Source organism: Solanum verrucosum, unplaced genomic scaffold (genome assembly GCF_900185275.1).
Source record: "Solanum verrucosum unplaced genomic scaffold, falcon-dt-bn FXZP01000064.1, whole genome shotgun sequence".
Classification (NCBI taxonomy): Eukaryota; Viridiplantae; Streptophyta; class Magnoliopsida; order Solanales; family Solanaceae; genus Solanum; species Solanum verrucosum.
This window is the reverse complement of record NW_026020144.1, coordinates 146956-172038: the sequence shown is the minus strand read 5'-3', so window position 1 is coordinate 172038 and position 25083 is coordinate 146956. Positions and strand designations below refer to the sequence as shown.

The following is a 25083-nucleotide window of genomic DNA, read 5'->3' as shown; positions in this document are numbered from 1 at the left end:
TATTTAGTCGTCAAGAAAAATGATTTGAAGGGGTATATGTACGTACTGTAATAGTTTATTAACGCACAGGAATATTTGGATCCCTCAACAAACTCTCAGAAAGTAGTATAATCTTCTCAACATTATTTGGCTTTTACAAGATTGAAAAAAGAAAAATGCACAAAAACAACTAAGTAAACAGCCGCAAAAGCAAGAGTTCCTCCAAATCTTTTCAATGTTAAAAGATGATAGGTTCTCATCTAAAATGGTGTGCTCACACTTGAGGGTGACGATATCACTGAAAGAATGTCAGTCACAGAAGCCATGGCACTTAATGCAGCCTTCAGGACGTCTTGTGAGCAACCGGGCTTCACAATTGTACGCACCTGAAAATAAAATAACAAAGCATGTCATAACACAGTCAGAAATGATACATTAAATGAATAGCCAACAGAAGTTGGTAAAAAGAGATGATGTTTCAAAATTCAGCACCTTGTCTAGGTATTCCTGCAATTTCTTAATACGGCCAATGTAATCCTGGTCTTCAACACAAAGGCTAACGGCCTTGGCATCTGCACCAGGGCCATCAAACTGGAGGGGACCTGGGTTTCTATAAACATCATCCAACAAAAACTTTGTTGCATTTTGACTCAACAGCCTGCACAAAATGAAGAGAGAAATTAGGTGCTGCAAGAGGATACGTATTGCTCCAGCAGTTTACTTACAAAATGCATGTTTAGAGTGCCACTTCTTAAAAGCATCTCCTTTTGATTTGATGTCTACTACTTCCTACCTTTTGAAATTCAAAAGTTCCATTCATTTTAAGCTGAAAATATATATAAACAACAATTCAGAAATTTGACATACTCGTATGATTTGCCCCTCAAATCCACAGTAGCAGGATGCAAAGCAGGTACCCCAATTGATGCTTTACCGGGACCACGACCATAACGCTTAACAGTCATCATTGCCTGCAGTAACGAAGCAGTGAACAGAGCAAATCATTTTTGGATATTCGCAACTTCAAAAAAGTGGAAGCTTAGGGTGAATCTCCGGAAAAGTTCAAAGAAGCTGCTTACAGATATAGGGGCAGCACCACAATGCCACTTGTTGGCAGGATTCTTCAGGTTGGTAATAGTAGCCATGTAACCATTAAGACCAGCAGCTAAAATATGGTAGCAAACATGACCAAGAACCTGCATTTGGTTTTGTCGAAATTATGTATCTGAAATCAAGATTAGAAAGAAGATATAGAAACTCCAGCAAAACTTACGTAGGCATAGTCACAATCAAACTTTGATGGCAATGATCCCCGTGCTTGATAACCAAAGAAATGGCAAATAGCATTAAATTTCTTTCCTTTGTAAGTTCCTTCTTTCTGTAAAGGAACAGAAGAAAATGGACAGTCATACATAAAAAATTGGGAGCAGGTATCTTTAGAGCATGTAGATGCAGTCTTTTTCCTTTTAACTCTCACCTACAAATAGTCTGTTAAAGCAAAGTAACAAGAAACATCTTGATGAAAATAAAAAGAGAAAAGAATGATTGATCGTCAGGGACTGACTTCCATCAGAGGAAAACTAAAGAATTACTGAATATGAAAATTTTGTGCAATGGGGAAATTTGATCCACCTGATGTTTGAGCCTTTGCAGATCATACATCATCCCATTGAAGTTAACAAGCAGAACGGAAAAAAGTAATCTTTTTTCATGAATAGGAGAAAGAGACAATTTGAGTAACTTCCTAGAACTCTTGGGTTCAAAATATCTTTATCTGCACAAACATCATCCTCAATCATTACGGGACATTGTACTTCTAACTTACTCTCAATCTCTTGTTAGCAATCCCAAAGAATCATTAGATACAACATACTTAATTGATTTCATTAACCTACCAATCGCTTGTTCATTTCTGTTTCCACGAGATGAGCAATAAGTTTCTCGGTCTCAATCTGTAAGGAAAACATTAAAGACAATCAACTGATAGATAGTTCATATATCATCAAGCAGCATCATCCAAACAGCAAGTGTAGTAACCTGTGATAGCTGAGCAGAGTCATCTGATTCTGGGTGTAGGAGAAGCTGCAAAATCACAAGTCTAGGGGTGTAAGCACTGTCCTATGGAACTTCAGTCAGTCAATTTATACACATACAGAAACTACACCTGTTTTCTGATAAAATACGGCAAAAATTCAAAAAGTGCAGAAGCCCATGGTGATAGTTGAGAGGAAATCTTATCAGCAGAAACACCTTGCCTGAGTAAACCATGAATTTCCTGAAATTCATAGTCAATCAGAAAAGGCAATATCATAACAAATCCACATCCCAACAAAGCAGCTAAGATATCTTATTAAACAATTTAGTTTGCATCATACCTGCAATAGAGCATATACTTCAGGAATACTTTCAATAAGGCCCTCAGGCAACAGGATAACACCATGATTTTTATCTGAATGCAAAACCTTAGTCAGCTGACCGGAAAACTCAAAAATGACTCTAAAGGAAAATGATAACCTAGTAGCTTCAATACCATGTTCAGCCCTAGCCTGAACCGCATCACAAATTTGTTGTGTGATGTCAAAAATAGTAAGCTTTGATGCAGCTACCTCCTCTCCAAGAATCACCTGCAAGATCGCTCAACATTTATTAAGCAAGAACACTCGCAATATATAAGAAGCACCATGTCCAAGGTGCAGCACCAGCTTATCATCTCAGAGATAAAACTAACCATATTAGGATGTGACTGCAGAGTGCACTCTAATGCAACATGTGATGCCTTTCGCCCCATGAGTCTAATGAAATAGTAATACTGAAAAGGAAATATCCCCACAGTACGTTAATAGAAAGACAAAAACAAAGGTGTAACAAGAAACATGTGCTGTAAATCATAATCAACTAGTGAGGACAATCCCCCATCAGGATTTCGTACAACCAGATTAGTATTCTATGTTGTATTTTCAGCACCCTACTACATCAGAAGCAACAACGAAAAACATTTCAGGATATGAATAGAGTTGGTACCTTCTCAGCTGAGAGTGCATCAGTGCATACATTGCTAATAAGTTGGGAGTTAACCTGAGGTGGAACCACATATAATTAGCTTTTCCCTGATCTAAATCACAATTAGATAGAATTCCAGAAATCAAGAAGTCAAAAGACACATCAGCTAGTCCAAGGCTTGTATAACTCAATTAACATCCACAACATCACAAAGAGAAGAAGAAGGGCTACTCCCCATCCAAAAGTCCATTGAAGTGCAATATAACACTGCAAAACCTACATCTACCCAAGGGAATATACCATCAAACGAGGAATGATGCCACCAATTCCACTACAAAGAACAACAAGAAGAAAGAAGAAGAAGATTGAAGCAGGAGGTCCAATCAAACTCTAAGCCCACCTAGAAACCAAAAAACCAACCCTAAACCAAGGAGTGGGAAGCATGAAGAAGAAGAATCTCCACGGCAATGCATTTCAAGGAAAAAAAGAAAGTTAGTTACGAGCTAATTCTATGTGGTGATTGTATTAATACCTTGCAGATTGTGTCAAAACCAACGTTCGCTTCAACAAACTGATTCTTGAGATCCCCATTTAATGTAACAGGAACACCAACCACCTAAAGAAGATAAAGACATTAATTTGGTGTGATACTAATGCAATAAGACAATATGGCGGATATAAGATGCAAAGTTTGGATTAGAAGCAGGAAAAATCAGAAAAAATAGAATAGAATATTCATTGCTTTACATGTCACAAGGGGGATAACACATACTTTTGTAAGGCATTTTGTTTCTGCAAATTTTTCTGCCAGATGAGCAGCATCGGTGTTTGATGTCACTCCTTCAAGCCAATGCATACTGTTAGACTTTAGATGAAGTGGAATAGTGTACTTTTAGATTCATCATATACCATTAATAACTGTAGCAGTATCAATACCTCCAATGATGACAAGGCCATCCAATTTCAAAGCTTTGCATGCAGCCATTGCAGCATTTACTTGCTCAGTCGTTCTAATCTGATCTTTTGTCCGTCCCAGCATGTCATATCCACCTTAATAAGGAAAAAGGCAACAAAAATAAGCCAAAAAAGGCCAAACGAAAATATAAAGAGCAAACTTCATCCAGATGTGAATTACCTTGATTCTTATAGGTAGCAAGAACATCATTGGTGATCTCTAGAGTTTTTTGTGCAAATAAACCTTCAGAACCACCTGTTGAGATTTGGAAAAGAGACCTTCAACACATTAGCCTTCTCTAAGGAGAATCAAGTTTCTAAAAAACTGAAAACATTAGAGCATGACAGGAAAAATATTGTTCGACGTTAGGGCATGACCCTCGAAATATTGAACATGACACATGCAAAGAGACTCATGGTAATGGTGGTAAAGTAGATATGCAAATAGACACTTGTGTCAACTATTACTGTAGTGTCCCAATAATTGTCATAAAAAAGTTCTCAAATGGAAAATGTGTCACGTAAAGGAAATGCTTACCTAAAAACCCAAGCAAGATATTTTTGGGGTTGTGAACCTTAAGAGCATCATGAAGACCCCATATGACATTGTGTCCTCCAGGAGATTGTCTACCACAAAATAGCACCCCAACCCTAAGAAAAGAAGAGGATAATCAGTGAGTATAGTTTTCAGTCCTATCAAAGAGATTAGGGATAATACTCATTTTATTGTAACCTATATGTGAATTAGCTTCTAATGCATAAACCAATATTTTCTATTATTTCCCTTGGGTTTAGATTTTGAGGATATAAATAGAAAAGGATTTCAATCACAGACAAAACAAAAGGAATGTTATCAAGAAAACAGAGGTAGATCCATAAACCTAAATAAAATCAACATAGAATATGTTAGAAAACATCTCCTGATCAGTGATCACAATCCTGATCTAGTTTGTGAGTAAACTGCACAATTATAGAGCAATCGTCTGACGCAATACCTAATTGCAGGATGTTCAGTAATTATCTGAGCATCAGGGACCTTGGCAGTTGCCCTAAGAAAATGGGCTAATGGTTGACCATAAGTATGTGGGAAGAACCGTTTAATTGTGTGTTCACCAGAGGGATCTGCTGCAGTGGTTGCATCACGGAGTTCTACCCGGACAGTAGTACCCTGTATAAGTCAGAACAATTCGGGATACAGTCAAGATTGAATATGTTAAAACAATAACACTGAAGGACAAATTGCTTAAGGGTCTTAAATATCATAGATAAAATTCCTAAATGTAAACAATCAAACAAAGTGGTGATGCATTTAACTAGAAAAGTTGGACAGCCATGAATGTCTGGGGACAGTCAGACAAACATCTAAGTAACTTGTAAGTTTTATTTTGTCAAAGTTTAGCAGCGTTTTTTTCCTGATAATTTATTTCAAAAAGGGCAACAGAGACAGTTTATATGTGTTGTTTACTTCAGTTGAAGTAAAGAGGTGACTTTTTTTCAGATGAAAATGTAAAGACATGATTTTTCAGCCGGCTGCAAGGATATATATATATATATATATGGTGGAGCAGGAGCAGGAACAGGAGCAGAGTGAAGTCCAGTAGTGAACTCTTTCAGAATAAAATGGAAAAAGATATTTATATTACTTGTTACATGTAGAAAGTCCTGTGACGCCAACTTTCTCAAATAGTCTTTTACTCTCCCAAATAATCGATCAAATTACTAGTAACTTGAACAAACAAATGGTGTAATAAGAGAGATGAATTAGATTGATGGGAGAATACATGTGATATGAAGAAAATAGTAGTATGACGATAGAAAACAGTGTGATCTAGCAGGTTAGATCTAGCAAAAGGAGTGGAAAAATAGAAGAGTTGTACCTGAAGACAAGGAGGAAGTTCAGGGTGGTAGTGAGATCGAAGCTTCTGCAAATCAGAGAGTTCTCGAGGTATGCCGTAATCTGCATCCATTGTTGATGCCTGGCACCTACGCAGTACACACTCACTTTTTGTGTTTTTAATATAATGTACTACACACTCACTCTTTGTCAGTTTCTAACTCTGAAAAGACCGTCCCTCCTTCCGTTTATATATAAATAAATAGTGGGGGCGATACAACCAACAAACACAGCAACCAGTTTACTAACTCTCTGTATCAATGCCCTCCCATTTCCCACTATATCACCATACAGCCACTGTGCAATGACCAAAATACCCCCTTCCTCTTTATGCTGTTATTAAGCAAATATATATGTATGTTGCGGAAAGAAAAAGAGATAAACCAAAGCATAATTTGTTTTAACATAAAGGAATATGCATAAATCGATTACTCTCAATATTCTACTTTTTAATCCTTCAATATTTTGTGTTGTGTTGAAAAGTATTAACAAATGTTACCACGTCAAACTTGATTTTTCCTTTACTTCTGTCGGTTGTGTTTACACTTGTAAACAATTTAAGAGTATAAAAACACGTTCATCACCATTTCTGTTGCAAAAAGAAGTTCTAGTTTCTTGCGCCCTAGTGAAAGAGCCAAGAGGTTTGAGTATTGAAAGTCCAGAGAGGAATATGCCCTTGAGGATAGTTACGTAAATTCAGAGTTCACCTAGAATACCCTCACCTAACTTCTCGATGGGGAGTGGGGACAATGACAAAACTTTCTCAGGGCCTTTTTCTTATTTGACAACAAAATTTGATCTTTTTTGATGGCATCAGGAGCCAGTTTCTATTTTAATTTTCCAACAGCGCCCCCAGTTTAATATCTTAAACATTGCAAAATGCACATTTCCTTCTTTCTCCAATGCTGCCCACGCACAAGAGGGCGTGCAGACATTTGCGGAATATGCTCCCCCAAGTACATACGCTTTCTTAGTCTTTATTATCTCGTCAAACCTCCTTTTTGCATTGCTCAATCCCCCCTTTGAAGGGAAAATAATAGAAACAGACCACTGTCTGCAACCTTATAGAGCTGGTGGTTTGATCCACCATCAAAGTTTGAACATAATTTAAAGATGCTGAATGTTATTCCAAATTAATAGAGATCCCATCATCCATTTTCACATGATTTCATAGTACTGGAAATTCAGCAAGGAGGATGAAATGGTGGCCTGGTAGTCCCGCTCCTACCTACCACTATGGGGGGCAAAAAGGATATTGAGATAAGGAAAAGCAAAAATAAAGACAACCAAATTTCGGTTGGAACTGTTAAAAAGTTGCATAGATAATATATATAGCTCATAAGTCATTAACTAATAACAGTGAACTACATCCTTCAGATGTCAAAGCAAGACACATACAGAGAATCTCTGACACAAAACTAAAGAACTCAAAAGGAACCATGATCCACCTAAGGGAATGGATTTGATCACAACGAGTCACATCACAACTCCCAAGGAATGGGGGTTGAACTTCATCCTCGATCTTGAAGCTTTGCATCTTTTGCCCATCATGAAGGACAGGAACAACAAAATCCGACTAGTCTTTTTTCCTTCCTTTATTGGAAGGAGAAGCCCGTGGTTTCTGCTTCCCTGATTTTCTTCTGGAACTGACCAGGTTTGGCTGGGTAGAATGAGCAGGCATGTGATGCCCAGGAACCAAAGCAGGGAACCCAACAGCAGGGATTCTGCAAATTCATATTGCATCTATTAATATAGGCATTTGAGAGAACATAATGCATCTTTCTATTCAACATAACCATGGCAAACTGGAAAAATGTCAGACATTCCCCCATCTATTTCTTGCTTCAAACATCAACTAAAGCAAAGTCCAGAAAATTTTAGTAGCAAAAAGTGGTATAAAGAATGTTTTTTAGCCAAATGACAAGAATGTTTCTTATGCACTTACCCAACAAGAGCACGGCAGACTCCTGCTTGGTCATAGAAACACCATTAGCACTGCTATTCTGCAAAGAGAAGCGTAAAGCTTGATTTTCAGCAAGACAACACTGGAGAACAAACCCCAGCCTTTTGCATTCTGATTCAAAGTATCTACTCTTCAACTCAAGATCCCTAACGTACAACTTCTTCCTCTCTCGTGACCTCACAGCTGCATCTCTGTTCCTCAATTGCCTGGAGACCAAAAATTAAGTTTGTGACTAAGATTTTCTTTAAGCTATTATTTACATACAGATTAGATAAATACAATCCTCCCACCATTTTGAAATATAAGAGGAGAGGGTTGTATTAAACTACTCTAGATAAATGCACACGATGTTATGCAATTTTAAGCATGATAAATGCGCACATTCCATAATATATACATCACACATTGAATAAGTGCAATCTTTTAAGAACATGGTTGCTTCTTCTAAGAAGAAGTCCAGAAGTAGTTTGCTATTCAGGAAAGTTCCCCACTTCGGGGGGGTGTCTCATGATCGCAAACTAATGGAAAAGTTGCACCATCATGTGCTTTGATAAAATCGGTATGTCTTGGAAAAAAGAATCATATTTTTGTTTCATAATCAATAGAGAATGAACATTATGTTCTAACACAGCACAAATCAAATCATGAATGGCTAATACAGTCAATGTGTGATGTCAAATTAAGGCAATCTTATAGAGAGGAACTCCTTGGAAATACTGATTCACGATTTGGCTGAGAAGGCACAATGTGGATTTGGTTTTTGCATACACAGAAACTGCAAAGATTTTTCTGGTTATCAATAATTTAGATCAAGCAGTATCAGACGAATTTTTTAATTTAATCAGCTTGAGTTAAACTAAATAAGATATCAAAACTAGGATTTGTTTCTGCTAGTATGTCAACCATTTTCAAAGAAGAGATACAGCACGAGAAGCGCAGAAGAGGTAGTATTATTTATGTGAATAAGCAGAATAATTGAATTAAATAAACTAAAAAGAAAAAAGGGCAAAGATACCTCTTGCGCTTCTTATCGACAGGGTCATGGTTGTTTAATTCGTCGTCCCCGTCAGAAGGCGACTTGTGTTTGTCCTGATCGGCGTCGGATCCACTAGAAACCTTGGAATCGGTGAATCCAATGGCTTGTTCAGCAGGAGAGTGAGAATGATCGGAGTGAAGAGGGGAATCGACGAGGACGTCGGAGAGAAAGTCGGCAGCAAATTGAGGATCAGCGTCTTCAAAAGAGACAAGACCGACATCGTCATCGTTCATAAGAAGCTGCTCGATCTGCTGGAATGTCTGTGGGGAGGAATCAGGAAGAGTGAATTGATCATCATCGTGGGGATTGTCTAGAACGTTGTGGAAGATGTGATCTACATCGTCCCAGTTGATGATATCATCGAAGTTATCGACCATCGCCAGTTCGACGGAGATTGTGGGGGTGAAGAAACTAGGGCCCGACTTACTATTTGGGACCCGACCTCTGGATGTCCCCAATTTAATAATCACGTTAGGTGTCTTAGAGGTTAAGGCTCCAAACACTTTCAACGAAATTACAAGTTTATTACTTCGTCATCCACCCAATAAGAATTCGACTTCGCTACAACTCACCTCACTAATTACTATTTACATCCCTTTTCCCATTAAAAGAAAATTACACCTTCCTCCTTTTCTATAAATAATACAAATTTAAATTTAAGAATATGCCACATTTTCATTCACACGACCTTTAAAAAAAATGACAAATGAATACTTGTTCACTTTTTCTTTTTTTAGTCGTAACTAATTACTTGTTCATTTTGATAAATCAAAAAATGACAAAAAATAAATCATGTTATACCTTCACAATCAAGTAATTAGGGAGTATTAACAACTGACGGGAATCCTCATTGATTTTCTTTCTAGAAAAAAATAATATATATCCTTAAACTAATAAGTACTACTTCCTTTGTCCCTAATTACTTATCCACTTTTTCTTTTTTAGTTGTCCCTAATTACTTGTCCATTTTGACAAATCAAGAAAGGACAAAATATTTTTACTTATTATACCCAATTAATTACTTTGAAAAAAAGTAGAACTTCTTGAAAATCTTAAATTTTTAATTTATCTACTTCATAATTAATAGGGGTAAAATAATAAATTCACTGTGTCAATAATTATTTTCTTAATAGGTGTGTCAATTTAAAAGTGAATAAGTAATTAGACACAGAGGTAGTACCTATTTAAGATTCTTAAATTATATACTTCATCCGTGGTTCAATTAATATTTGCCTTGATATAAAAAAAAAATAAAAAATAAAAAGATTTTTTGGAATTTGTGATTAAATGACAAGGTTTTAAAGGCAGGCTTTTGAAGTCCATAAACTCAAGTGGTAAATTACTCTTTCAATAGAAGGAAATAATTCACGGTGTACACACCCTTAACCCTTTTAAATTGTTGGATGGGGCTGTGATTTAAGAAGGATTTTTAACAACACAATTAATCATCTTATATCAAAGAAAAACCAAAGTGAAGCAGAACTCTTTAACCAAGAGCTAATTATGATAAAGCACAATTGTAAACTACATCCATAACTGTTGCAATCATATAAAATCATTCCATCTAAATAACAAAATACTGGAGGATTTGGCTCAAGCCTGCCATAACCAAATATACAATGTCTCCTTTTATCCACTCAACTATATTTAGAACATCTGTAACGTTCTTGCACTTGGCAAAGAGGAATTGTCTCCATACACTTTTAAGATACAAGTTGAGTAACTTTGAGATGAGAAATCCCAGCACACAATGATGACTTTCTTCTGTGAGATCATCTTGGTAATGAGCTTGGTGGAAAATAACGCAGGGGATTCTCCCTCAGCAACTCAGTCTCCCTGCAAACAAGTGCATTGTCAAAAAGGTGCATTCTTTTTATTGAAGTGAAGAAACGAAATGAAACCAACTTGATACTTACTTTTTTATGTCTTTGTCATCTCCTCGTCTAAGCTGCAGACTAGAAGCCTTTACACCAGCAGCAGAGTCCTTCTCCTGTGCTCTGCCAAAGATGAAGGGGCAACAAAGAAAGTCAATCCAGGATCCCTGCTATTGTGCTGAAAATCTTAGAAACTAACACTATTACAATAGCTGAAAATCTCCCCGTTATTATATATGCTTGATGCATGTACACACACTGTTAACCATGTGTTTGTTGTTCACACTGAAAATACCATTGTATCTATGTACTCACTTGGCACATTCCTCATCCACAAAGATCTCTAGGCACGGAGTGGTGGAAGTAGCTCCTCGATTTCTAAGCCCGTGTCTTTGAGGAATCTGTAAGAAATATTTTTGTTAATGAGTTTTCTTGTTCCTATCTGTCTGGACAAAAAATCAAATATTCTATTTAGAACTCTCTGGACTCAAACGGACCTTATTAGATGTCCACTTTGAAGGGATTGCCTGATTCTCCTTGTTCCTATCTGCTCGGGCACCAAGACAGTGCCATGATGTGTTCTCTAGCTTTGGTATTTCTGATTGAAGAGTTGATGACATTCCGGCATTTGCATCTTTGTAAATGGAAAATAGGCTCCCCTGAGCTCTGCAAAATGGATAAGAATGAGCCAGTGTTTCTACTAGAACTGGGTATGCACAAAGTAAAATATTTCCCGCAACCTTGTTATCAGCATCCTTACACTCCTTTTCCTTTAAGTTATGGATTAGGAAGCAATAACAACCAAAAGTTCATTTCCACATTGCAAAGGATTTAAGGTATTTAAAGCAAGAACTCATCAGAATCTGATCTCTTGCCTGACATAGCAGCTTAACCATGTGATGATAAGAATAAGTAATAACGACATAGATTTGGTTAACGCATAGTGTTACTATGAAAAAATGCAGGGACACAAGAACGTAACTTGGGAGAAAAGAATAGTGACCCTCACTAACCTATCTAGTTTCATTTTCTTCTGGGACAATTCAGAAGTTCCTGTTGTTTGGTTTCCTGCAAAGGCAAAAACAATGTTAGCCAAAGCCAGCAGACACCCTGAAGCTTCGATATAGAAATGCACTTACGAGCTTCCCCCCTAGCCAACAGTGTGCCAAAGCTTCTCATTGGAAGCTGGTGTTCAGTTAGCTCCTCCTGAAATACAAGAAAGTCGCCGCAAATTCAAATCAAATCAAACGACAATGGACTTTAGAAGAGGATCAGTCTGAAATAATTGATACCTCTGCTGCTTTGGGGCAACCCATTGAACGACTGAGAAACTTCTTGTAGGATGCTTTTAATTTCTCTTCGGGTTCTGCATTCCTGATTCATAGGAGAAGAAAATTTAAATCATAAACTAGCTGAGAGTGTCAGTAAATAGGCTTATAAATGGATCAGAACAAGCAGGAGGAAGGTTACTTGGTGTAACCAGTGTTTTGTACTTATATTAACTGTATCTTTAATGGAAAAGACTCAGTAGTGGCAAAGGAAAGCTTGAAAAAAGAGCGTACACAAAACTCAGGAGGAGACGAGGAAATTTAAATCATAAACCAGCTGAGAGTGTCAGTAAATAGGCATATAAATGGATGAGAACAAGCAGGAGGAAGGTTACTTGGTGTAACCAGTGTTTTGTACTTATATTAACTGTATCTTTAATGGAAAAGACTCAGTAGTGGCTAAGGAAAGCTTGAAAAAAGAGCGTACACAATCTTGTTGAGGCAGCTAATGCCTAAGGGGTCGTTTAGTTGTTGGTAAGGAAGTGAATTATTCACATATTAAAATCTGCATAACTAGTACCATTTTTGGCAGCATTTTAGTTGCTATGTATAAAACTCAGCACATCAAGTATGGTGCTTTGCTTACCAGTTTACAATCTCGCATAACTAAAACATGTATAAGTTAGGAGTCAATCTATGTATTATTTTATGTAGGGTTGAAGATGGTATAACTAATACATGAATTAGTAATACATAAATAGTTGAACCCTACATAACTGAACTCTGCATAACTAATCTTTGCTTAACTAATACTTGCATAACTCTATATCCAACAACCAAGCTACCCCTAAAGGTATTGGGGGTCAGGTAATTTTTAAAACCAATTGAGCATCCACAATAATATCATGCCAAATATATTAAATTCTTCACCTTGCTGTAGCATTATTCTGCCAGCAAGTTCAGTCAGTATCATAGCATTCACATCCCATCAGAAGTTAAAACAAGTAGAGAGAGAATATAAAAGGTCCCTCAAGAATGAGGCAAATGCCAACAAGAAATAAAGATTTCAATATATTCTTATGTCATCAGTTGATAGCTAGAGCATTTTATTAGAAACACATAGAGACTTGCTGTTTTGAAGGAATGAAATGCACTTAGTAGAAAATCATGCTATACAAGTTACAAACTAACATGATTAGGTTGTGTAATCAAACAAAGTTCAACAAACAGTGGCTGCGGCTATTTTCCATGCTGCCATACCTAAAATATCTATATTAGCTAAATAAATGATTAAATCCAGAGCACAACTTTCTCAATGATAACATCTCAAACACTTCCAGGTTGTTGAAAATGTTGATTTCTTTTCTTTGTCTTGCATATACAAATGCTTAACATAATCGTGTGACATGGTACTATCTGATTCAATTGCACTGTGACATCCTAACAATATTTTGATGCCTAGATTTATAATTCATACATAGGAACCAATCATTTCATAATTCAAAAAGATATAAGGAGTTCTTCATAATCATATTACTCATATATAGGAACCAATCATTTCACAATTAATGCAATTTCCATAGACATCATTAGACTTAATAGCATACAATTAATGCAACTTCCATAGACATAATTAGACTTAACATATCAAAAGCTACTTAAACGGAAATATCAGACAGCAATTCAATAACCCATTTGAATGATGCATCTCACATCATAGACAACATATATGCATAAATTCTCTGGAACTAAGCCATGTTCACTTGCCTAGTGCCAGGTGAAACACAATGTTAATTATGCAAGAACCTAACTTTACGGCTAAAATTAAACCAAGACCCAATGGGAACACAACTTACATAGATAGCCCCCGATTGAAGATCTCGTTTGCTGTTTTAATTTTATTATGAGATTCCATGTGCAAAGCATAGGCTATGTAGAATGAAGAATGCATCAGTCCAATTTTGTTAGCCTCCAGAAAGCTATAAATGACTTCAGCATCCATACAATTTTCAGCCTGCAAAGAGCCATCAATAAGAAAACGGATGTACCAAATTGCATGATGAGAAGATTTAGGGGTAAAAGAGTGGATGTTGAGAAAGCAAACACACATAGTCCAGCCACACTTTCAAGTAACGGAGGTCATCCTTATATCGTTCATCGTGCCAAAAGGTGCGGACACATTGCTCATAAATAACTATAAGTCCAGAACTGTCCCCACCAGGAGGGAAAGCCTCTTGCACCCACTTGATGCACCTTCACAATTTTAATGAAAATTTATGTCAGCAGCTTATTCAATAACAGAGATTGACTCATTAAATACTACTAGAAGATATAAGAGTTGAAAAATTATTTGCATCCCAAAAGCAGAGCACTCACTGGAGCCATGGCAGAAGAGGATCTTCACCTTTGTACTGGTCAATTGCTCCAATCAACGCCCTAATCAGAAAGAGTTGAATTCAAAAATTAATAAGGGATTTTGAAAATGCAGCAACTACTACTATTCTACAACTAGCGTGTACATCTTAATCAAAATCTAGTGCGGGATGGAATGATCAATGGCCAGAGTGGTTTCATTTCCGATCAACCTCAGGAGTAAATGTCATGAAAATGCGAAGAAAAAGTAATAGAGGAACCTTCGTTTGTCAAGAAGAGATTTCTTGAGTTGATAATCGGTACTAGACTTAAGAGCATCATTGAGAAGATTAACGTTGCGTCCTCTCTTCAAAGGTCTGACATTTTCCTTGAAGAGTTCCCACTCGTGACCAGTCTCTTGCTTCGACGCTAAGAACTCTGTCTCTGGATCCAATACGTAATCTCCTACCTTCTCCATTCCTTCTTCTTCTTCCTGCTTCCTTGTGGTGGTGTTTTCGTCAGAGCCTTCTTTCAAATTTGAAATTGTGTTGATGAATCCCTAAACCTTTCCTTTCATAGCCGTTGGAGTTTAGGGCCGACCACCCTCCTTTAAATTCCAGATTTTCGCAATATTTTTGGTCCCACCATGAATATAAGATAATGTTTTTTAACAAGTGCGCTACTACAAACTACAATGTGGGCCAAGTACATTCGGATTTAGACCGTTGGAATTTACACTAGATTAGGGGAAATTTATAAGGAAAACTACACAAATATGATTTATTAGGTAAAATATTTAATTAAATTGGACCCAATTCAATTTAATTGGCTGTCCCTTATTCTATTCACTGAATTACTGATAATCGGATGTATACACCAATTCAATACATGCAAGTCATGTGTTAAATTTATAATTTATTTTACTTAATCTTAATTAATTAACATGTGTTTTACTTCATCAAATCACATAATAATGGAAATTGCATTAGTTTGATGTATACACGGTGCATGTAAGTTTTTTCCATTTTGATGGTATCTATATATTCTGATCAAACAATAATTGAGCAGTTTTTTTTTCCCACTAAAACACCATTTTTTCTTCTTGATACCATTAGAGTATATATATAATTGAGTAATGTTTTTACCGAATTTTCCTCTTTGATATCATCAGATTATATATATGTATTCTAATGGTGTCAAAGAGTAATCTTCCTCTTCAAGTAGTAAGCCCGAATTAGTAGTGATCTAATTCGATTCCTACAAGATTTGATTTAATCGATAGAACAAATTAGAAAAAACGTCATTGATATTGACTTATTAAGTTAGCGATTCTTAAATAATCTTTTAATATTTGCCTAGTGATCTGATTTATCGATTCTTTGAATATACTTAACAATTAGATTGATCAACTAATAAATACTTATTAAATTTGTATATTTATCTTCAATTATATAAAATTGTCCTTTCCTAACATTTGCTCCAATAATTTATATTTTGTAAAATTGAAGAGGTTGTATCAATTAATACTATTATTGACTAGTGGTTAATTATAAAATTAATATAAATTTGTAATCTCAAACATTTATTTGTAAAAGAAATACGAAGGTAATCTCAAACATTTATTTGTAAAAGAAATACAAAGATATGTAAGTATCAATACACTATACATCGTCATAAAATATTTTGATATTTTGTTTATAAACTATGATTTGCTCATTTTGTAAAATTATATAAAAAAAATAATAATAATTGAACGTGTAAAATTTTTATATTCATGATGCTCATTTTGTAAGATTATATAAAAAAAATTATGTTCGTGAAAAAAATCTAACTTAAAAATAAATTTAATTTAAAATGATGAATTGAAATTTGAAATCATACTTCTTGTGTCTAAACGAGGGAGAAAGATGATTTAGGGGTGTTTGAATTGAAAAAAAGAAGGCAAAAGTAAAAAATGGGGATTCTCTATTTATGATTTTTAACTTTTCACTAATAAGTCAAGCCAATCCAAACACCTCCTTAAATGCCTGGTGAGAAGTAGGGTGAGCATAAATATCAAAAAACGGAAAAATCGAACTGAATCAAACTAATTCGGTTCTTTGATTTGGTGTCGATGTTATTTTTTTAAAAGTTTAGTTTTTTGATTTGGTGTTTGGTGTAAGGGTCTTAGAATTTCGGTGCACCAAAGAACCGAACTTTTATAAAAAAAAATTAAAATTTTAAAAAATAATATATACATTCTCTTAACTAAAAACAAAAAGTTAACTAGCAATTAAATCATTCATGAACAAATCAAAGTAGCAACAAATGTACAATTCAATAATTAGCTTTAAATATGATTTTTCAAAAGGAACCCAAACATGTTTTTATCAATGTACATTATGTAAATGAATTCGTCTTTGTCCTTATTTTATTAGAGAAGTAGTTGGAGGCACAATGGTCTTAACAAAAACAAATATATAGTTAGCACAATAAGTGTTACATACGAGACACGTCATTCATTAACATAATTTTAAATTTTAAATTATCTTATACTTTGATTTTTCCTCATTTTATTTTTTATTCACATCGAAAAATTAATTTAAAAACATCGAACTAAATCAAATTGAAGTAGAAAAATCAAACCGAACCAAATTAGTTTGGTTCGGAATATAGTACATATTTTTCTAAAATCAAAAACTAAAGAATCAAGTTGAAATTTGATAAAATCGAACCGAAGGACCACACGTTCTCTTTTCGCCAAAGGTGGAAGAAGTGTTCCCATGGGCCCCAAACTGAAGATGGAACCTTATCTCTTAACACAGAAATACTCCACGATGTCGTTTTATGTTAGTTGAGCAGGTACTAAATGATGCCCCGACTGTGATAGAGATATGACATTGTTGTTATAATTTCACAAGAAATCTGCACATTTTTTTTTCACCAGAAATCAACAGACCTTAAATTTGATCCCAAAAACCTCATCTCATTTCCAACTTAATTGTGATGGCGCTGTACTTGAAGCAGGCATCAATATTCCCAATCCATGTTGCTAGTGTAACTGGATCCACGAGGAAAGGAGTGCAAAAGGTGATGATGAGTGGATCAGGATCAGCAGGAGTACCAAAGTATAAGGGGACGCAGATGAGAGAGAAACAGCTGACGGAAATGATAGAGAAGAAAGTGAAGGAAGCTAAGGAGGTGTGCGGTGAAGACGCCAGGTCGGACGAGTGCAAGGTGGCATGGGATGAGGTGGAAGAAGTAAGCCAGGCTAAGGCCCATCTGCGTATCAAGCTTCAGCTCAATCAAGATCCCCTTGAACCTTACTGTCAAGATAACCCTGACGCCGACGAGTGCCGCACCTATGACCATTAATTAATTATTATTCGGATTTCACTGTTGTTGTACTTCTACTCCTCTACTGTATTTCTCTCCAATTTAGTATGATTAAAGTTAATTACTAGTACAAAACCCTCCATCTGCGTATCAAGCTTCTCCAACTTACTAGCATTTCAGGTTTGTTATATATTAATTATGTCTTCACTGCTATATGAAGCAGTAGGTAAGTGCAAACGTCATGTCCATATAAAGACGAACAAAACTAGTAGATATATTGAGCTACTATGAAGTTAAATTCAAGCCTCATTATAAAGCTCTGGAACACTAATCATAGCAAAAGAAATAAGGTATATACAAAAATCAATGGTAAAAACATGAAGCAAACTTGTTTTCAAGCATATCACTTGTTGTGAACCTGTAAGGGTATATGGGTCAAGTTGATATCATTGGGTCGAGTAAAATATTGGATGGTCTTATTTGGGATTCAAGTTCCGTTAGTTATTGTTAAAAAGGTCTAGGGATTAGAAAGAACGTTATGTCGAAGTTTTGGCTATCAGTTATCTCTCATTCCCTTTCTGTATTTTAGTATCTCATCCCCTTCTAGTTACCCTCTTCTATGTTAATCTCTCCTTAGTTAGTGCGTTCTTACTTTGTTGTGCCTATTCTAGCTGTAACTTGTGTTCAACGATAAATATATATAAGAGTGCTTGCGTTGGAATGGAGTTTGTTTCATCACATCACATAAGGGAATATATTATCACCCTCCTCGGAAAGCCACCAAGGCTGCTATTGTATCCACCCGGAGAAGGCAAACAAATGTGCAAGCTTTTTGTTAAATGAAAGTCACATACGTGAGAAGATTTGATTGTTTTCCTCTTAGCCATTCAAGTCACACCGCTTATAAAATTTTAAAAAAAAGTAATTTACTACTGTCACATTTTTCAACTTAACAAAAAATAGTAGGAGTACTAGTATATTTTAAAATTTTGGAGTTAAATAACCTAGTGTGATAACTTAAAAACTACTTGAATCTCTTCTAATTGTTACTATGTATATTTATGAAGAGATTACTTTTGGGTTTTGAGGCTGTAAAGGAACCACGTCATAACTTTTGGCGCAAAGTAGTGAATCTGAAGAAGAAAGGGCAAAGGAGATTGTACAAGTGGTCATGAGTCATGACACTGCTTCAGCTTCCCCATCCATCGTCCTCCGTCCCTAAAGACCAAAGGTTGTATCGCAATGCAAGTGCACTCGATCCCTTTTCGCGTCACAAGGCTTCATGGCAAGAGGTGTGTTTTTGCTTCTTCTGGTTCTCATCAAATACCACTTAACTTAACTAATCAATTTTATTCAGCTTGCCGGCGTTCTGGTATTCTCAGCGATTCCTTTCACTGCTGTCAAAGCTATTGCCAACAGTACCTTCGGCGAAACACTCCGTAAACGATTGGAAGAGAGAAAGAAGGTTGCTGTAGAGAATTCTGCAAAGTTCAAAGCACTTGCACAAATGGCAAGAAACGATAGGTAATCATCCTATCCCTATCACGTGGTAAGCCATGCCCCTTGTTTTCTCCTCTGTAATGCATCCGTCTACTTTCCACCACTATCAATATGTTAATCCATTCACAATTTTGCTACATTATACAGTAATGCATATCCACTTTTGTTTTCACTATTATCATTTGTTTGTGTTCTTTGCAGTATCTGGTATGGAGAAGATCGCCCCCGCTGGCTTGGCCCAATTTCTTATGACTATCCTGCTTATCTTAATGGGGAGCTACCCGGGGACTATGGATTTGATATCTGCGGGTTGAGCAAGGATCCCGTGGCCCTTCAAAACTACTTCAAGTATGGATTGGATTTTGCTTCTATTAACTCGTTCAAAATTTCTTTTGTTCTGAGTAGATAATGTATAGTATTTTCCCAAACAATGCAACATCATATGCCATTAAATTATTTGTGACCTTTTATGCTTCTTCGGCACATGTATCCTTTTAAAGACGAGCTTCCCACTAAAGAAATGAACAGAGTCAGGGCTTTCGATAACCTATTGAGAATTAACCACGAGAGTTAGGATTAGGTGATTGGTGATATGTTCCATCCTCTTTTAGTTGGAATAAAAGCAGACATGTTTCTTGAGCATAAATGTAGCCAAAAAAAAGTTATTAATTGGTATTCGAGGGGAAGGGAGCAAAGAGTTGCGAAATTCATATCTGGTCAGGGTTTAGGGCCACACATAGACATGAAAGTTGTTCTACTCCCAGACATGTTTGGGATGAGAGATTGAACATTTTCCAGCGTGGTTGTTCAGAGATCCCATTGTGTAATCTTTTGGGGAGCTTTTGAAATTCTCAAAATAGCAACAAACACACACTCATACAAACTATTTGTTCAGAAACCGTGCAGAAGCTCTGTTAAATTCTATTCGAACTTATTTCAGTTGTCATGGTTACTCACAGTTATGAAATATTGCATGGACGTTGGGCTATGCTGGCTGCTCTTGGTGCTTTGATTCCAGAACTTTTAAACCTGACAGGACTTTTCCAGTTTGTGGAACCTGTTTGGTGGCGAGTGGGCTACTCAAAGCTTAAGGTTGGTATCTTTCATATATGCGCTGTTGCTTGACTTCCCTTGGTTGATAGATGCTGCTTCCCTTAGCTATTGATATTACGAGTCCAAAAACTCCCATGCTTGTTCTTTCCTCCAATCTCACCTCTCCAGTTATCGACTCAGCGGAACCTTGTCTGTCGACCCAAACAACTCATATCAAATGTGCAAGTAGGTGAGAATCGGATGAGTTGATAATGCTACAAGTAAGATAAATAACTATAGCAACATACTCCTAAAGTAACTTGATATCTTCCAACTATTTGTACAAAATGGATTTGTTTTATGATGAGCCAAACATCCACTAGAATTCTATTTCTTGGCAAAGTTATTATCCAACACTTCCTTGTTCTGTGTAAATCCTACCCTCCCAAGACCCCACTTGTGGGATTACACTGGGTTTGTTGTTGTTGCTTCCTTGTTCTAAGGTTTCGAGTAAACATAATTTGGATTGATTTTACAAAAATTGTCGTACAAAATTTCAATTTTTAAATTCTGATATGATTTTCTTATGAAATTTCATTCTTGGAATCCAGTGTTTAACATGCAAGTATTCCTTTCAATAATTAATTTGTATCACTATCACCCACCTATTTCATATTCTTATCAGAGTGTTGTTCCACTTGATTATTGATCTCCTAATGACCTTATGAATTCAGTATCCAGAGCTTATTGCAGGTGTTTTTTTTTTTATCTTATTTATTTCTTTCATTTTTTCAAGGGAGATACACTTGACTATTTAGGGATCCCTGGACTCCATTTAGCTGGAAGTCAAGGAGTCATTGTCATAGCCATTTGCCAAGCCCTTTTGATGGTGAGTGCAAACACTTGCTCTATGTGTTTCCTTCCAGTAATTATTTCAATGCCGAATGTGTTTGAGTGTGAAACACTTTCTGGTTATTTGAATTCTTCTTGTAAAAGGTGCATTTTATCTCTTGCAATACACTCATTGTGTGACAAGGTAGGCATTTTGCAGTCATGGAGATGGTTGCAAGTACAGTGAATCTATTAGCTGAAGTAATGCTTTTAGCTCAAGATACTGTTCTCCAAGATTAAGATAGTGACTCTATAGATCAATCCCTTTCTAGAAAAGAAGTACAATGTAGCTTTGTGTTCAAATGTGTCCATACAGCTGATACTTGATTGGTTGGATATGATCAATAGATGGCTGCTTCCTTCTGCCATTTTTGTCATAATAATTTAACTGTGCCGATCGAGCAATGCATTTGAGAGTGATGATTTTGTTGAAAAAATTTTAATGGTCCATTGGGATAGAGTGCAAATGTTGATCTTAAGTTCGAATTAAATGTCTGCTTTTGCATTCAAGGGACAGTTTGCTACTTATTCCTCTTAAAATCCTAGTGCCTAATTACATATTGAATAATTGCTTGTGTGCTATAGCTGATGAACATGTTGAAACAATTCTCATGGAGACAATCCCATGCATAGAGAAGAAATAGGACAGTAAATTCTGTAACTGTAGTATATAATTTGGCCATTTCTACACAAAAGAAACCACCATCTAGTTGGAACTTGACTTTGGAAATGGCTTTTTTCACATGAACAATGAGGGAATTTTACTTGATTTCTTCAGTTCTTGCAATTAACTGTTCTTTCAAACTTTCTGTGCATAGGTTGGACCAGAATATGCAAGGTATTGTGGGATTGAGGCTTTGGAACCGTTAGGAATTTACTTGCCTGGTGACATCAATTATCCGGGAGGTGTTCTTTTTGATCCACTGAATCTCTCTAAAGATCCAATGGCTTTTGAAGAGCTAAAGGTGAAAGAAATAAAAAATGGGCGCCTTGCTATGGTTGCCTGGTTGGGCTTTTATGTCCAAGCCGCTCTTACGGGTAAAGGCCCTGTACAAAACCTTCTGGAGCATATCTCAGATCCATTCCACAATAACTTGCTCTCCATTCTAAAGTCTCTGTAAGAGAATTTACTTATCCAAGGTTGACAATGGGGTTTAAGCCTCCCAGGTATAATTGTTCTGTCTTCTTTATATTTAAGGCTAATATGTGAACTCCTAATTCATCTGAAAATAATGTCATACCTAGAAAAGGTGAAGACATGTTGTGCCCAGAAGAGTATTTGAGGTTGTCCATACCAATGGCAATGAACCTTATATGGTCTTGTTTATAATGGGATGTAAAATGAATATTGTTATTGTTTAAACTTCCGTTTATGATGGGATGTAAATAATAAGGAAGCAAGTATGTTACTTGTTATTTATTGTGTGACACGCATCCTTTTTGTTATATCTAGAAATTTATTCATTCTGCATCATAAAAGCTTCAGGAAGTTATCATATTAAACAATTTAACAAAGAAATTCCCATGTCCTTTAAGAATAATAATAAGGAATATTTAATTTGCATTTTGTTTCACTTTCTTTAGTGAAAAAAAATGGAGTGGAAGGGGTTTGGAAATATTAATTGGGAGGGAATGGTGCTCCCTGTTCATTGAGGTATGCTTCATGCAATTCTTCTTCTGTTAGTGCTTCTTCTTCCTCTCCCAATATTCTGAACCAGAACCTCTCCGACCCCTTCTCCAAATCCTTCAATAAGACCGCCAATAAATTCAATAACAACCTGAGATGCGAGACGAGCAGCAGTCCCAAGCATATTGGGCTTTTCAGGAGGCTTGATTCCATATTCTTGGAGGCCATTGATCATGGACTTAGCACACAGTGCATGAAGATGGTAGTCACAGACTGTGCAGCTGTACACTCGACCTGATGACCTTTTCTTCTTGCACTCACTGCATACCATTCCTGGTTGATCATTACCACCACCAGCACCACCTGGTAAAGTGTTTCCTGGGGGTAGGACTTTTAGTAGGTGCGGATGATTGGGAAATTTAATCTCGGTGGAAAGCATGGCACAACAAGGATGCATCTGGAAATTACAGGAGTTGACTCTGCATCTAAATGTGAATCCTTTGGTGGACTTGCAGCAGACATCACACCTTGGCCACGCTATTCCAGCTTTAACTGATTTGTTTAGGAAAAGAACATGTGAAAATTCTGGAGATGGGAAATACAGATCACAGAACTTATGCCAGACAACATATGTATGCATTTAAGCTTGTAGAAGCATATATCTTGCCAAAAAATGTACCACTTTGTGTAGGAATCATGTGTACCTTGTTTAGGTTTAGCATGGAAGACGAGTTGGTGCTGTCCATGGAAAGGATGAACCTTAAGAGAGGGCGGAGATAAGGCACAGAAGTGATGAAGCTGAAAATCACAATCTTGGCATGCATACCTACGGCCAGTGCCAAACTCTTTGCAACCTGAGCAGGTAAATAGTTCTGAGAGAGTGATCTCTGCAAGCGGGTGCTTTGAGTGAGTATGATGAACAATGGTTCCATTGTGATTAGCATGATACCCGGTGTGATCATCAGGTGGCTGGGGTGATGTTGGGAACTCTATGTAGTTTGGAGTGGGAGATGGCTGGTTACCACCCTTGGTCTTTGCGGCTGAGGAATGAGCAGAGACAGCTGAGAGTGGAGCTTGTGCCAACGGGAACGATGAGGTATTGTTCAATCTTTTCATTGCTACTATAGATGTCCCGGATCTCCTGAGGGGTTTTATACTGGTGCTGTTCATCATGTTTTAGTTTGGTTCCAAAAGAGAGTCTGAAGAACCTTATTGAGTTGAGTGTGAGGTAGCTCATATATTTATGCTTGCTTTGGATGCGTGGCTACAGAGAATTTAATCTAAATTATCAAGTTAAATTAATCACGGAAACAGTAGGTTGATTGATAATGTAAAAATACTCTAATTACATCGAATCTTTTGAATGAATAGATATATAGATGAATCATAAAGTTGTTGATACAACTAATCTGGAATTGAGGCATAACTAACTATTGATTGATTTATCAATGAAACCAACACGAAGCAATTGTATTTGCTCGATAAAGTCAAAGATTAGCTTTTAAGGATTTCTTTGTTAGTGGACAAGTTTGATTTTTGAGGGAGAATGAGGCCCCTCTCCTTGGTACCTTTTATTCTCTGCAATAACAAGGAGCAGTATTTTCCAACCAAGTCTGTCTTCTTTTTTCCCTTTTCTCTCTTTTTTACTACACCCCAATAGACAATAAAAGCCATGGCACGAATCAAAATCACTTTCTGGGAAGATACTTATTCCGGTATAAAGTAGAGGCGTAGAAAATGTTAACATGCCCACGATCTTATTTTTCTTTTTGGAAATTGCTTAGAAGAGTTTGCCACATTCAACCCAAGGTTGTGCCTCAATGGTTAATAAAGTGGGTTAAGCACCCCGAGGTCTCAAATTTGGATTCCAGCGGAGGCAAACACTAGGTGATTGTTTTCCATTTGTTCTAGCCTTGATGGACAAAGTTACTTGATATCCATTACTAGTAGGAGGTGACAAAATATGTTGTCCAAGTATGTGCAAGCTGGCTTGGACACCACAATTATTTATAAAAAAAGAAAAAGAAAAAAGAGTTTGCCACATTCAACAAGTGGCTTCGTGTAGATTGTAAATTAAACATGAAGATCTTTATCCTATTCCAATTTGCATAAAAGCTAAATACTACTACTGTAGATGATGGTAGATGTTGAGCATTCCCCTTCTCTGCTGTCGAATCTATAATTCTATATGATTAATGATTTACTGTAGTTGGTTGGACTTTGTGTTCCTTAATGATACCCAATTATTGCTAATTCCAATTGTGGATATTTAACTACTACAGCGTATCCGTAGTTTTTTTTTTAATTCATTTCCCTTTTAGTTATAGTTTATTTGATTCAAGTAACTAAGACATTTAACTATATCTTGTTACTATCAATATATATGCACAACGTTACT

The 25083-nt window shown here is 36.3% G+C and overlaps 6 protein-coding genes across 7 annotated transcripts in view; 2 read left to right on the top strand and 4 right to left on the bottom strand.

The window, feature by feature from the left end:
* The window catches only part of LOC125827869 (bZIP transcription factor 60), a 51656-nt gene extending 42311 nt beyond the window's left edge, over window positions 1-9345 (bottom strand). The window contains exons 1-3 of one of the 2 annotated variants that reach the window (XR_007443014.1): window positions 8806-9345; window positions 7773-7996; window positions 7242-7551 (exon numbers count right to left, since the gene is read on the bottom strand). Coding sequence is in view for 1 of the 2 variants with exons in the window: in XM_049507213.1 (XP_049363170.1) it covers window positions 7304-7551; window positions 7773-7996; window positions 8806-9203 (870 nt within the window). In the remaining variant the exon portion in view is untranslated. Of the gene's footprint in view, window positions 1-7133; window positions 7552-7772; window positions 7997-8805 lie in introns of those variants that run through there. The other variant, XM_049507213.1, reaches the window with a different exon arrangement.
* LOC125827863 (pyrophosphate--fructose 6-phosphate 1-phosphotransferase subunit alpha) lies at window positions 57-6024 on the bottom strand. Its single transcript, XM_049507208.1, has 19 exons — window positions 5811-6024; window positions 4929-5101; window positions 4472-4584; window positions 4115-4189; window positions 3916-4029; window positions 3752-3819; window positions 3512-3595; window positions 3001-3054; window positions 2708-2788; window positions 2510-2603; window positions 2355-2428; window positions 2144-2254; window positions 2017-2061; window positions 1875-1931; window positions 1253-1357; window positions 1059-1175; window positions 847-950; window positions 472-637; window positions 57-365 (listed from the first exon to the last, which is right to left on the bottom strand). The coding sequence occupies exons 1-19, from the start codon at window positions 5898-5900 to the stop codon at window positions 240-242; spliced, it is 1851 nt and encodes a 616-aa protein (XP_049363165.1). The 5' UTR covers window positions 5901-6024; the 3' UTR covers window positions 57-239.
* Window positions 9346-10311: 966 nt separating the features above from the next.
* LOC125827582 (mitotic spindle checkpoint protein BUBR1) lies at window positions 10312-14953 on the bottom strand. The gene is made up of 11 exons (XM_049506882.1): window positions 14602-14953; window positions 14345-14404; window positions 14077-14221; window positions 13825-13982; window positions 11993-12074; window positions 11840-11906; window positions 11714-11768; window positions 11198-11366; window positions 11016-11101; window positions 10743-10823; window positions 10312-10662 (listed from the first exon to the last, which is right to left on the bottom strand). The coding sequence occupies exons 1-11, from the start codon at window positions 14796-14798 to the stop codon at window positions 10599-10601; spliced, it is 1164 nt and encodes a 387-aa protein (XP_049362839.1). The 5' UTR covers window positions 14799-14953; the 3' UTR covers window positions 10312-10598.
* A 2242-nt stretch (window positions 14954-17195) lies between these two features.
* On the top strand, window positions 17196-17770 carry LOC125827633 (calvin cycle protein CP12-3, chloroplastic). The gene has a single exon (XM_049506940.1). It carries the CDS (start codon window positions 17306-17308, stop codon window positions 17672-17674), a length of 369 nt encoding a protein of 122 aa, XP_049362897.1. The 5' UTR covers window positions 17196-17305; the 3' UTR covers window positions 17675-17770.
* Window positions 17771-18698: 928 nt separating this feature from the next.
* Window positions 18699-22480, top strand: LOC125827618 (chlorophyll a-b binding protein 7, chloroplastic). The gene is made up of 6 exons (XM_049506925.1): window positions 18699-18927; window positions 18993-19159; window positions 19337-19483; window positions 20095-20227; window positions 20964-21056; window positions 21877-22480. The coding sequence occupies exons 1-6, from the start codon at window positions 18814-18816 to the stop codon at window positions 22177-22179; spliced, it is 957 nt and encodes a 318-aa protein (XP_049362882.1). The 5' UTR covers window positions 18699-18813; the 3' UTR covers window positions 22180-22480.
* A 93-nt stretch (window positions 22481-22573) lies between these two features.
* LOC125827617 (uncharacterized) lies at window positions 22574-23977 on the bottom strand. The gene is made up of 2 exons (XM_049506924.1): window positions 23390-23977; window positions 22574-23237 (listed from the first exon to the last, which is right to left on the bottom strand). The coding sequence occupies exons 1-2, from the start codon at window positions 23856-23858 to the stop codon at window positions 22720-22722; spliced, it is 987 nt and encodes a 328-aa protein (XP_049362881.1). The 5' UTR covers window positions 23859-23977; the 3' UTR covers window positions 22574-22719.
* Window positions 23978-25083: the final 1106 nt, after the last annotated feature.